This window comes from Prionailurus viverrinus, chromosome A2 (assembly GCF_022837055.1).
Source record: "Prionailurus viverrinus isolate Anna chromosome A2, UM_Priviv_1.0, whole genome shotgun sequence".
NCBI classification, from domain to species: Eukaryota; Metazoa; Chordata; class Mammalia; order Carnivora; family Felidae; genus Prionailurus; species Prionailurus viverrinus.
The window spans coordinates 24,877,727-24,890,480 of NC_062562.1; the positions used below are offsets into that span (position 1 = coordinate 24,877,727).

Below are 12,754 nucleotides of genomic sequence, written 5' to 3' on the forward strand. Positions count from 1 at the left end.
CTTATGGGAATCACATGGACTTAGAAAAACTTTAGGAAGTCCAAAGTTTTCCTAAATCATTGGAACTCACCATTGGAAATGACTGCAGTTACTTACACTAAACTCCTAATCTCTAGGGAATCATCCCAAGTCTGAAAAGCATCCAGTAATACCCTGCTGTATACCAGTGGTTATCAACCTAGTGACTATTTCACCCTCCACCTCAAGGGACATTTGACAATGTCTAGAGACATTTACATTTGTCACAACTGTTGAAGTGAGGGTGCTACTCATATCTTGTGGGTGCTAATGTTTCAGATCTGTTCTATATGGTTCCACATTAATTTTTAAATATCCGTTCCTATATTTCACCCAAACCTATCCACAAACTGACTTATTTCCACAGTAATATATATGTAATAAGATTACAGTTTTTGGGTTTTGTTTTTTTTTTTTAAGTAGCCTCCATACCCAGCATAGAGCCCAACACAGCACTTGAACTCACAACCCTGAGATTAAGACTGGAGCTGAGAGATCCAGCTGGACGCTTAACTGATTGAACCACTTGGGCACCCCAAGCTTATAGCTTTTATAAATAACCGGAAACTATCATATTTGACATACCTTGATCTCTTTTTCAAATGGTTTGATGAAAGGTGAGCCTCTCATTGTCTGAGTTTTTATAATTTGATCATCAAGGAGAGTCTGAATCTCATCTACTGAAGAAAGAATAGAGACTCCAGTATCACGATATGGAGTTATATGAAAAGCAGTATCATCCCAGGTTCCTATCATTGTATGCATGGCTTTCTCTAGTGAAAATTCCTAAAAGGGAGAAAAGAAAGAATAAGTTAGTGAAGGAAGGTCTTATTTACTGTACCAACTTTTCCCTGGTGAATCCAGTAATGAGTGCATTACACAGTAATTCTTTTTTTTTTTTAATTTTTTTAATGTTTTATTTATTTTTTGAGAGCGAGAGACAGAGTGTGAGTGGGGGAAGGGCAGAAACAGAAGGAGACACAGAATTCAAAGCAGGCTCCAGGCTCTGAGCTGTCAGCACAGAGCCCGATGCAGGGCTCGAACCCACGAACTGTGAGATCATGACCTGAGCCAAAGTCTGACGCTTAACCAATGAGCCACCCAGGCACCCCTACACATAATTCTCTTAACATAATCTGTGGCGACACTGTAACTGTCTTTAGGTTTAAAAAGATTTCTTAAACAATTAAAAAATTCCTAAGAATAATATAGTAGTTTTGCAGATAAACATAAGGGAAGGGAAACAAAAATAATATAAAAACAGGGAGGGGGACAAAACATAAGAGACTTATAAATATGGAGCACAAACTGAGGGTTACTGGAGGAGTTATGGGGGGGGGATGGGCTAAATGGGTAAGGGGCACTAAGGAATCTACTCCTGAAATCATTGTATGCTAACTATATCACTATATATGCTAACTATATCACTATATGCTAACTAATTTGGATGTAAATTTAAAAAAATAAAAATTAAATTAAAAAAAGAATAATAGTGTAGTTTTAAAAAATTCACTTGCTGTGAAAACTACCGCTGCCAGTATTAAAATAGACACCAGAATAAAATAGCTGCTGGACCTTCTCTGAAGTGGCCTTTCTGCAGTCTATAGTCTGAAATGCCTTTGTATATTTTAAGAACCCTGGAAGACTGTACTTATTCTGCTAGAATGCAGACACATCAAATGCCAACACACACATGAAGAGGTCAAAGGAGCCATTTCTAGCCTGGATTCAGGACAAAGAAGTAATATAGAAGCACACACTTTGTGGGGTGGGGAGAGAGGGAAGAGTGGTCTTCTGTCAGGTTCCCCCATCTCCTCCCATTGCTATCCAGTACCATACACTCAACCCCAACAAAAAACTGTGATTATTTTATTAAAAAACTCATCAAATAAAGTATTTCAGTTGATCTTCATATTTACCTTGCTTGCACCTGCACTTATCACTTCAAATTTTTCCAAGTATGGTGTAAGGTTTAATTTTAAAATTTTTCTCAGTGTAGTTCCAGAGTCTGGAGTCAAGTCATAGCCTACAATTTCTGATATCTGCTTCCAGTGACGAGCTCTCATTCCTGGATTGCACAAGATGGAGACAGTAGGGATATAGTCCTAACAGTGAAAGTATAAACAATAATGAGTCACTCTTTTGACTAACCCACACACATAGATTTTATAGATGAAACCTCAATAGTATAAAAGTTTCTTGAGATTATTTAACATATTTGACTAGTCCAATCAAAATCCCAATTAGATTTGGAGGAGAAGAGAAACTAACAAAATGATTCTAAAGTTCATCTGCACAAATAAACATTTAGAAATAGCCTGGAAAATTATAAGAGCAAAAAAGAAGAGGAGTAAATGTTCCATAGAATATTAAAGTATGTGATAAAATTATGCTAATTAAAAGTGTGGTATTATTATAGAAACACAAAGCTGTTTTATGTATATATATATCAACATAAATATATAAATATTTATGGTAATATATATATTTATAAATGTATAAATATATAACATAAATTATAAATACGCACACCTACACACATAACATAAATGCGGGAATGGCCTGCACCAAAATGCCAAAATGTAACTTATGTTTGGAGGTGAAAATGAAACATCAAGTGAAAACACTTAGTTCATCATTCTTGATGTTGACATTAGGACATGTTCTTTAAAATCAGGAAGAAGATAAGCATAGTTATTGTTACTACTTCTAATCAACATTGTATTGAGTGTCCCAGCCAGTGAAGTAACATACATACATACATACATACATACATAAAAGATATGGGGATGACACCAGTCAGAACGGCTAAAATTAACAACTCAGGCAACAACAGATGTTGGCAAGGATGCAGAGAAAGAGGATCTCTTTTGCACTGCTGGTGGGAATGCAAACTAGTGCAGCCACTCTGGAAAACAGCATGGAGTTTCCTCAAAAAATTAAAAATAGAACTACCCTACGACCCAGCAGTTGCACTACTAGTTGTTTATCCAAGGGATACAGGTGTGCTGTTTCAAAGGGGTAGATGCACCCCCATGTTTAGAGCAGCACTATCGACAGTAGCCAAAGTATGGAAACAGCCCAAATGTCCATCAACAGATGAATGGATAAAGAAGATGTGGGATATATATATATACAGTGGAGTATTACTCAGCCATCAGAAAGAATGAAATCTTGCCATTTACAACTACATGGATGAAACTAGGGGGTACTATGCTAAGTGAAATTAGAGAAAGACAAATATACGACTTCACTTATGTGAGGAATTTAAGGTACAAAACAGATGAACATTAGGGAAGGGAAGCAAAAATAATATAAAAACAAGGAGGGGGACAAAACATAAGAGACTCTTAAATACAGAGAACAAACTGAGGGTTGCTGGAGGGGTTGTTGATGAGGGGATGGGCTAAATGGGTGGGATCAGCACTGGGTGTCATACATAGGGCATGAATCACTAGAATCTACTCCTGAAATCATTGTTGCACTGTATGCTAACTAACTTGGATGCAAAATTTTTTAAATTAATTAGTTAATAAAAAAACCAAGTAAGTCACAAGTGTTATTAATAAAATCATTTTGTGACTTCAAAAAAAAAAAGAATGAGTGGAATTCATTTTGATCAATATTCAAATGTTACTGAGATTTAACTAAAAACATTAATTTGATAAGGAAAATTTTAAGAATGATCTTAACTGGAATCCTTAAAGTAAGTCATGATATATAAAGGGTTCTTTTTCAAGAATATAAAATTACAAAATCTATTCCTGATATCTTTCCTTTGTGTTTGGCTCAATATATGACTCATCAAAAGCTAAAATCCAAGGTTGGCTAGAATTAGTTTTTATATATAGAATACAAGGCACTTATTAGCATTATAAAATAATAAAATGTGAAGAAACTTAGATACTCTAAAAAAAAAGATATGGGGAATAGAAATTTAAAAAACAAAACTACCCAAAGAAAACAAAAACACAAATTCAAAAAGATACGTGCACCTCTATGTTTACTGCAGCATTATTTACAACAGCAAAGATATAGAAGCACCCAAGTGTCCATAAATAGATGAATGGAGAAAGAGGATGTGGTGTATATATACAATGGAATATTACTCAGACATAAAAATGAATGAGATCATACCATTTGTAACATGGATGGACCTGGAGGGTATAATGAGAAAAAAAAACCCTAACATTGTTCGCAAATTGTTGTCTGTGTACAATGACTGGATATTAAATTAATATAAAGAAAGTTAAAAGAACCACTGAATACAAGCCACAGATAAAAAGCATAATTAACAAAAAGATGAATTTATGATAGCAACAACAAAATAAAGTACGTAAGGATAAATTATTTTGAAAAAAATTTAAGCTTATTTCTTTTTTAGTAATCTCTACACCCAGTGTGGGGCTTGAACCCACAACCGTGAGGTCGAGAGTCACATGCTCTTCCAAATAAGCCACCTAGGCCTCCGTACCTAGGGATAAATTAAATGAAAGCTGTGCAAAGTTATTTCGGAGAAACTATGTTAAAGAAAACCTGGGGCACCTGGATGGCTCAGTGGGTTAAGCGTCAGACTCTTGGTTTCGGCTCGGGTCATAACCTCATGGTTTGATGAGTTCAAGCCCCTCATTGGGTTCTGTGCTGACAGCATGGAGCCTGCTTGGGATTCCCTCTCTCCTTCTCTCTCTGCCCTTCCCCACTTGCACTGTCTCTCAAAATAAATAAACTTATTTAAAAAAAAAAAAAGATGTGAAAGAAAATCTAAATAGAGATGTATACCACACACTGATAGATTCATTATTATATAAGTGACAAAGGATTATTATTCAGAATATATAAATTAACAACAAAAACAATGGAAACAAATACTGAAACAAAAATAACAAACGAGTCAAAGGGCATTAATAGACATTTCACAGAAGAAGAAATATGAAATGTAAGTACTTTGAGGGCAGGGATTTTTTGTTCATATGACTCTAAGTAGGAAAATCAATAAATTAGATAAGTAAGCAATAATATATAGCAGTGAAAATGAACGACTACAGTCATTCCCAAGACATGGATGAGTTTTAGAAACATAATGTTAAGTGAAGAAAATCAAGTCACAGAAGACTACATACAGATGATATGTTTTTATAAATTGTTACATACAAATGTGAATTAACAACAAAAAAGAGAAATACAAACAGAATTTATGACACACTTATCTTCAAGGGAGATTAAGGGGCTTAAAATAGGGAAGGATCACATAGAAGGAAGCAAGAGTATTGATGATCTTTTAATTTAATTTAATTTTTTTTTTAAGTTTTATTTTATTTTTTTCAACGTTTATTTATTTTTTTGAGACAGAGAGAGACAGAGCACGAACGGGGGAGGGGCAGAGAGAGAGGGAGACACAGAATCAGAAACAGGCTCCAGGCTCTGAGCCATCAGCCCAGAGCCCGACGCGGGCTCGAACTCCCGGACCGCGAGATCGTGACCTGGCTGAAGTCGGACGCTTAACCGACTGCGCCACCCAGGCGCCCCTCTTTTAATTTTAAAGAAGAGGGGAGGGTTCATGGGTGTTCATTTTCTTCATAGCTTACATATATGTAACATATATTCTCCAAGTATTGGATAATAAAAATTTGCTAACAAAGATAAAGAAAGAATACTTATCTTTTCCTCTTCCCAATCCAATTCAAAGCCCAACAAAATTATACTTGCACTTCTGGTCACCTCCTTAGTAAAGCCTTACCTGTTTTCCAAATGACAAAATTAATTGCTCCGTGCCCTATTCTTTCAGAGGATGCTACCATCCTCTACCTATGAATTGCCTTATTCTACCTCGTACTACAACCAGTTGTTCACAGCCTATTTCTCTTTCCACATTGTGTTCTCTCTGAGAGGCAGAAGCCAATTTGTGTGAACTGGACAACAACAATTTTAAACTGTAAGACTCTAATGTCAATATCTAAGCCACTAATTATGTGAGAAAAATAAATAAAAGACAATTAGATTGGAAAGAAAAACATAAAACTACCTCTATTTACAGATTACATGATCTTGTATATAGAAAATTCTATGGAATTCATTTCTTTTTTTTTATTCTATATTTCAGTAATCTCTACACCCAATATGGTGCTCAAACTTACAACCCTGACCTCAAGAGTCATATGTTCCACCAACTGAGCTAGCCACGTGCCCCAAAAAGGAATTTATTTAAGAACTGTTAAAACTAATAGATGAGTTCAGCAAGATTGCAGGATACAACATCAACATACAAAAATTACTTGTGTTTGTATAAACTAGCAATAAACAACCCAAAATTGAAAGTAAGGGAAAAAATCTCATGTACAATAGCATCAAGAAATACAAAATACTCGAGAGTAAATTTGATAAAAGAAATGCAACGTTTGTAGACTAAAATTACAAATAATTGTTAAATGAAATTAAAGAAGGCCAAGTAAAAGTAAAAATACTCCTTGCTCATATATTGAAAGAATTAATATTGTTAAGACAGCGATCTTCCCAAGTCAATCTAAAGATTCAATGCAATGCCAGCTTCCTTTTTTTAATGTTTAAAAAAATTTTTTAAGTTTTATTCATTTGAGAGAGAAAGAGAGAGAAAGGGGGGATGGGCAGAGAGAGAGGAGGACAGAGGATCAGAAGGAGACTCAGCTGACAGCAGTGAGCCTGATGCGGTGCTTGAACTCAGGAACTGTGAGATCATGACCTGAGCTGAAGTCCGATGCTCAACTGACTGAGCCCCCCAGGTGTGCCTAAGGTTTAAATGTATTTTAATAAGTTGATACTGCATTGTTGCTCCACTTCTCAGAAAAATTCCAAGATATTAGGGACAAATAGAATATGGTACACAAGTAAAAAATGCACAGCATAACTAAGATAGGCAAAGCTAAGAGCTGCTGTCCTAGATGCAGCATATAGCAACACTCTTCCCAAGTTTGTGCTAGGTCTGTCAACAAAAGCTGTGAACAGCAATATCATAGACACAAAGGGGCCATTCCTGGGTTGTCCCTATCCAAAGAAAATATGGAAGAAAGATTTTTCTAAAGACAAACTAAATGAAAATCTTTAAGAGATTTCATGTCTTCCAAAAGCACAAGCAACAAAAGAAAAATATATATATAAATGAGACATCATCAGAATTTAAAACCTCTGTGCTTCAAAACACATCATCAAAAAAAACTAAAAGACAATCCACAGATCACAATGAAAACAGCCATCAATATTTTGTTTTTAAAAAGAGTTTTGAAAATGATCACTTAACTAAAACTTGAAAGCTATAAATTAATTATCCACACTCTCATGACAATTTTGTTGGTGAATAACAAACAGAGATCTATTTCTTTAAAATATATTTGTGCAGAAACTGCATATAACTCTAAGTTTTACTCCTAACATAAGTATGTTTGGGAGTATTCTATTCTATACTTGCCAGTGTGGAGAACAAAATAGTTTTTAAGAATAAAGAAGTATATATATATATATATATATATATATATATATATATATATATATATATTCTGTATTTGACATGTAGCAGAATTATCATCCAGAGGGTTTTTTTTTTGTATTCACAAGGTGATATGTGTATTGTAAAACAATAATGGTGAAGGAAATAAAGAGGCTTTTAAAATTTTGTTTTAAATATTTATGAAGTTATTATTCCAGAGAGTATAGTGATATCTTTTTTTTATATTTTTTTAAGTTTATTTATTTATTTTGAGAGAGAGGGAGACAGCGTGAGTGAGGGAGGGGCACAGACAGAGGGAGAGAGAGAATCCCAAGCAGGCTCTGTGGTGCCAGAGCAGAGCCCGACATGGGGCTTGAACTTATAAAACCGTGAGATCATGACCTGAGCTGAAACCAAGAGTCAGACGCTAACAGACTTATACACCCAGGTGCCTCAGAGAGTATACTGATATCTTAACAGCTTACCTAGATCATAAATTAATCAAAATGCACTTTTTAATAAAACCTGATACCTAAAATATATTTAAAAAATAAAATAATAAAAGACAATCCACAGAATAAATGGGAGAAAATTTTTTTCTCCCCCCCCCCCATTTTAGAGAGAGAGAGAGAGAGAGCATGTGTGTGAGCAGGGGAGAGGAACAGAGGGAGAGAGAGAGAATCCCAAGCAGGCTCTATGTTCAGTGCAGAGCCTGATGTGGGGCTTGATCCCATGACCCAGCCCAAAATCAAGAGTCAGACATTCAACTGACTGAGCCACCCAGGTGTTCCCAAATTTTTTTTTTAATTTTTTTTAACGTTTATTTATTTTTTTTTATTTTTTTTTTTAATTTTTTTTTTCAACGTTTATTTATTTTTAAGACAGAGAGAGACAGCATGAATGGGGGAGGGGCAGAGAGAGAGGGAGACACAGAATCGGAAACAAGCTCCAGGCTCTGAGCCATCAGCCCAGAGCCTGACACGGGGCTCGAACTCCCGGACCGCGAGATCGTGACCTGGCTGAAGTCGGACGCTTAACCGACTGCGTCACCCAGGCACCCCTCATTTATTTTTTTGAGACAGACAGAGACAGAGCATGAACAGGGGAGGAGCAGAGAGACAGGGAGACACAGAATCCGAAACAGGCTCCAGGCTCTGAGCTGTCAGCACAGGGCCCAACGTGGGGCTTGAACTCACGGACCGTGAGATCATGACCTGAGCCGAAGTCGGACACTTAACCGACCAAGCCACCCAGGCGCCCCCCCAAATTTTTTAAATCATATATTTAATAAGGGACTTATCTCTAGAATATACAAAAAAAAAAAAAAAACCAAACTACAATTAAATAAGAGACAAATAACCACTCAATTTAAAAATGGGCAAAGGATTTAAACAGATGTATTTCCAAAGAAAATATAAATATGGGGATGCCTGGGTGGCTCAGTTGGTTAAGTGTCTGACTTCAGCTCACATCATGATCTCACGGTTTGTGGGTTCAGGGCCTGCGTCCAGCTCTGTGCTGACAGCTCAGAGCCTGGAGCCTGCTTTGGATTCTGTGTCTCCCTCTCTCTCTGTCCCTCCCCCGCTCATGGTCTGTCTCTCTCTGACTCTCAAAAATGAATAAATTAAAAAAAATTTTTTTTAGGGTGTTTCGGTGGCTCAGTCAGTTAAGTGTCTGGCTTCGGCTCAGGTCATGATCTCGTGGTTCGTGGGTTCAAGCCCTGCATCGGGCTCAGCCTGGAGCCTGCTTTGGATTCTGTGTTTCCCTTTCTCTCTCTGCCCTTGCCCCACTCATGCTCTGTCTCTGACTCTCTCAAAAATAAATAATTTTTTTTTAATTTTTAAAGAAAATATAAAAATGGCCAATAAGCACAGTAAAAGATGTTCAACATCATTAGTCATTAGATAAATACAAATCCAAACCACAATGAGATACCACTTTATCCCACTGGGATGGCTATACTCAAAACAACAGACAATAACAAGTGTTGATCAGGATGTGGACACATTGGAACTCCTGTGCATTGCTGGTGGAAATGTAAAACAGTGAAGCCCCTTTGGAATATAGTCTGGCAGTTCCTCAAAAAGTTAAACATAGGATTTTCGCTCCTACGTATATACTCCAGAGGAGTAAAACATAGTCCACGTAAAAACTTGCACATGCATAATCATAGTGACATTATTCCTAAGAGCTAAAAAGTGCAACAATGTAAATGTCCATCAACTGATGAATGGATAAACAAAGTGTGGTACATCCATACAGTAAAATATTATTCATCAATAAAAAGAATGGGGGGTGCCTGGATGGCTCACTTGGTTAAGCCTCTGACTCTTGGTTTGGGCTCAGGTCATGATCTCATGGTTCATAAGTTTGAGCCCTGGATCAGGCTCTGCACTGACAGCACAGAGCCTGCTTGGCATTCTCTCTCTCTCCCTCTCTCTTTGCAACCCCCACATCTCCCTCACTCTCAAAATAAATAAATAAACTTAAAAAGAGTGAACGATACATGTTACAACACAGAAGAACAATGAAAACATGTTAAGTGAGAGAAGTCAGTCACAAAATTCCATTTATATGAAATGTCTGGGATAGATAAATCCATAGAGACAGAAAGTGGATTAGTAGTTGTCTTGGAGGAGGAGGAAATGGGGAGTGACTGCTATTAGCTACAGGCTAACTTTCTGGTATAATGAAGATGTTCTAAAATTAGGTAGTGGTGATGGTTGCAAAACTGTGAATATTCTAAGAAGCCACTGAACTGTATGCTTGAAAGAGTAAATGTTATGATATGTGGATTATATCCCAATAATCTATTGAAAAAATACAAGCTAGTAACAAACTGTAAGCTAATGATAAAATTATAAGTACATAAGAATATATTTTTTCAAGTTGAAAGCAATCAAACAACATTACCCAACACTAACTTTGTTTCCAGCACCATATTATAGGGCACGGGTTCCCCCAATTTTTGGTTTCACAACAGGTGTTAATAAAAATTATTTAAAACTTGTGTGACGAGGGGGAGCAAAAAAAAAAAAAAAAGGTAGGTGGTGTGTCCTTTCAATGCCATCTCAGGTACAGGGTCACCTGAGAAAAATGTAACTAAAGACTGTATTATGTTCAACTCATTGTTTATTATTCAAAGTCCCAGACATTGTAAAATTATAACTTGCATTTTTTTGTCCAGTAGAGGTGCAAATAATTCTATCTGAAAAAAAGGTAAGTCCAAATATGTTTATTTGGTTTATTCTGTATGACATTAACCAGCTTTATATCAATACTAGCAATCTTTTTTTAACATTCCTTTACTAAATTGTCCACAAATACTCAGCTCCTGAAATGCTCTTTGAACCAGACTTACCACCTAACTGGTTCTCTCATTAGTTAATAAATAGAATAAAATATTTGACACGTTTATTTTTCTAAATATTTTTAGTGTTTGTTTTTGAGAGACAGAGACAGAGACAGAGACAGAGTATGCGTGGGGGAGGGGCAGAGAGAGAGGGAAACACAGAATCCAAAGCAGGCCCCAGGCTCTGACCTGTCAGCAGCCCAATGCGGGCCTCGAACTCACAGATTGTGAGATCAAGACCTGAGCCGAAGTCGGACGCTTAACCGACTGAGCCACCAAGGTGCCCGACACATGTTTATTTTTATATTTGTATGACAGTCATGTTTACATTTTTTTGCAAATAATAATTTCATTAGGTAATTTTTTTAATTGGAAGATCATAGATTATCCAACTTTTCCTTTTTTTAAATGTTTATTTACTTTTGAGAGAGGGAGATCAGGGGAAGGGCAGAGAGAGAGGGAGACAGAGGATCTGAAGAGGGCTCCACACTGTCAGTTGAGAGCGCAATACAGGGCTCAAACTCACCAACCAGGAGGTCATGACCTGAGCTGAGGCCCGATGCTTAACCAACTAAGGCGCCCATATTATCCAACTTTTCATTTTGATTAGTAAGGACTTTGTTTTTGACTTTCCATTTTTTATCACCATCATGTGTTTTTGCTTACCATTATATTCCCCAGCATTCATTGGAACTTGGTATAACATAACAGGTGCTCAATAAGTATTTGTTAAATAAATGGATTTTTAACACCTATGAAATAGAAAGGACATACTCTCAAAGTGAATAAATTTAGCTTTATTAAAAATTCATTATTGAGCACCTGGGTGCCTCAGTCAGTTAGGCGTCCAACCTCGATCTCACAGCTCGGGAGTTCAAGTCTCACATCAGGCTCTGTACTCACAGCTCAGAGCCTGGAGCCTCTGCTTTGGATTCCGTCTCTCTCTGCCCCTCCCCCACTTGTGCTCTCTCTCTCTCTTTTTTTTTTTTTAATTTTTTTTTCAACGTTTTTTATTTATTTTTGGGACAGAGAGAGACAGAGCATGAACGGGGGAGGGGCAGAGAGAGAGGGAGACACAGAATTGGAAACAGGCTCCAGGCTCCGAGCCATCAGCCCAGAGCCTGATGCAGGGCTCGAACTCATGGACCGCGAGATCATGACCTGGCTGAAGTTGGACGCTTAACCGACTGTGCCACCCAGGCGCCCCATGTCTCTCTCTCTTAAAAATAAACATTTTTTTTAAAAAAAGAAAAAAAGAAAGAAAAAATCATTATTGTGCTCACTTCGGCAGCACATATACTAAAACTGGAACGATACAGAGAAGATTAGCACAGCCCCTGTGCATGGATGACATGCAAATTTGTGCAGTGTTCCATATTTTTTAAGTTATTTATTTATTTATTTAGTAAATCTCTACACCCAACATGTGTCTTGAACTCATGACCCCAAGATCAAGAGTTCTGTGCTCTTCCAACTGAGCCAGCCAGGCACCCTGAAGCATTCCATATCAAATAATAATAATAATAATAATAATAATTCCTTATTATTATCACAGAAAGTGAGAGGCTGGAAGGAGCTGAGTGTAGAATAGGCAGCCTGCATGGACAGTACCTCAGTAGGAGGCTGGAGAGGAAACAAACTCTATACTCAACAAGTCTTAATGACCTAGCATATGTCAGGCTCGGTTATAGTCATGGAGATACAACAGTGAACAACACCACCAAATCATTACACGGTCTTTATTCTGTGATTTTGCCATTTACCAGTAAAAATGTAATCATCAACTATCACAGTCCTTTGCTGTGGAGTTTATTTTATTAAATTTTACTTATTTATTTTGAGAGAGAGAGAGAGAGAGAGAGAGAGCATGAGCAGGAGAGGGGCAGAGAGAAGGAGATGAGAGAATACCAAGCAGGCTTCGCACTGTC

General features: G+C 36.9%; 1 protein-coding gene and 1 non-coding gene across 5 annotated transcripts in view; one reads left to right on the forward strand and one right to left on the reverse strand.

The window, feature by feature from the left end:
* DNAH12 (dynein axonemal heavy chain 12) overlaps positions 1-12,754 on the reverse strand; it is a 227,759-nt gene that overhangs the window by 164,753 nt on the left and 50,252 nt on the right. For all 4 annotated transcript variants that reach the window (XM_047849470.1, XM_047849472.1, XM_047849471.1 and 1 more), the window contains 2 exons: positions 1,938-2,123; positions 604-804 (listed from right to left, as the gene is read on the reverse strand). In XM_047849470.1, the coding sequence (XP_047705426.1) occupies positions 604-804; positions 1,938-2,123 (387 nt within the window). The remainder of the gene's footprint in view (positions 1-603; positions 805-1,937; positions 2,124-12,754) is intronic.
* LOC125161449 (U6 spliceosomal RNA) lies at positions 12,102-12,208 on the forward strand. The gene has a single exon (XR_007150636.1). It is a non-coding gene; the product is annotated as a U6 spliceosomal RNA (small nuclear RNA).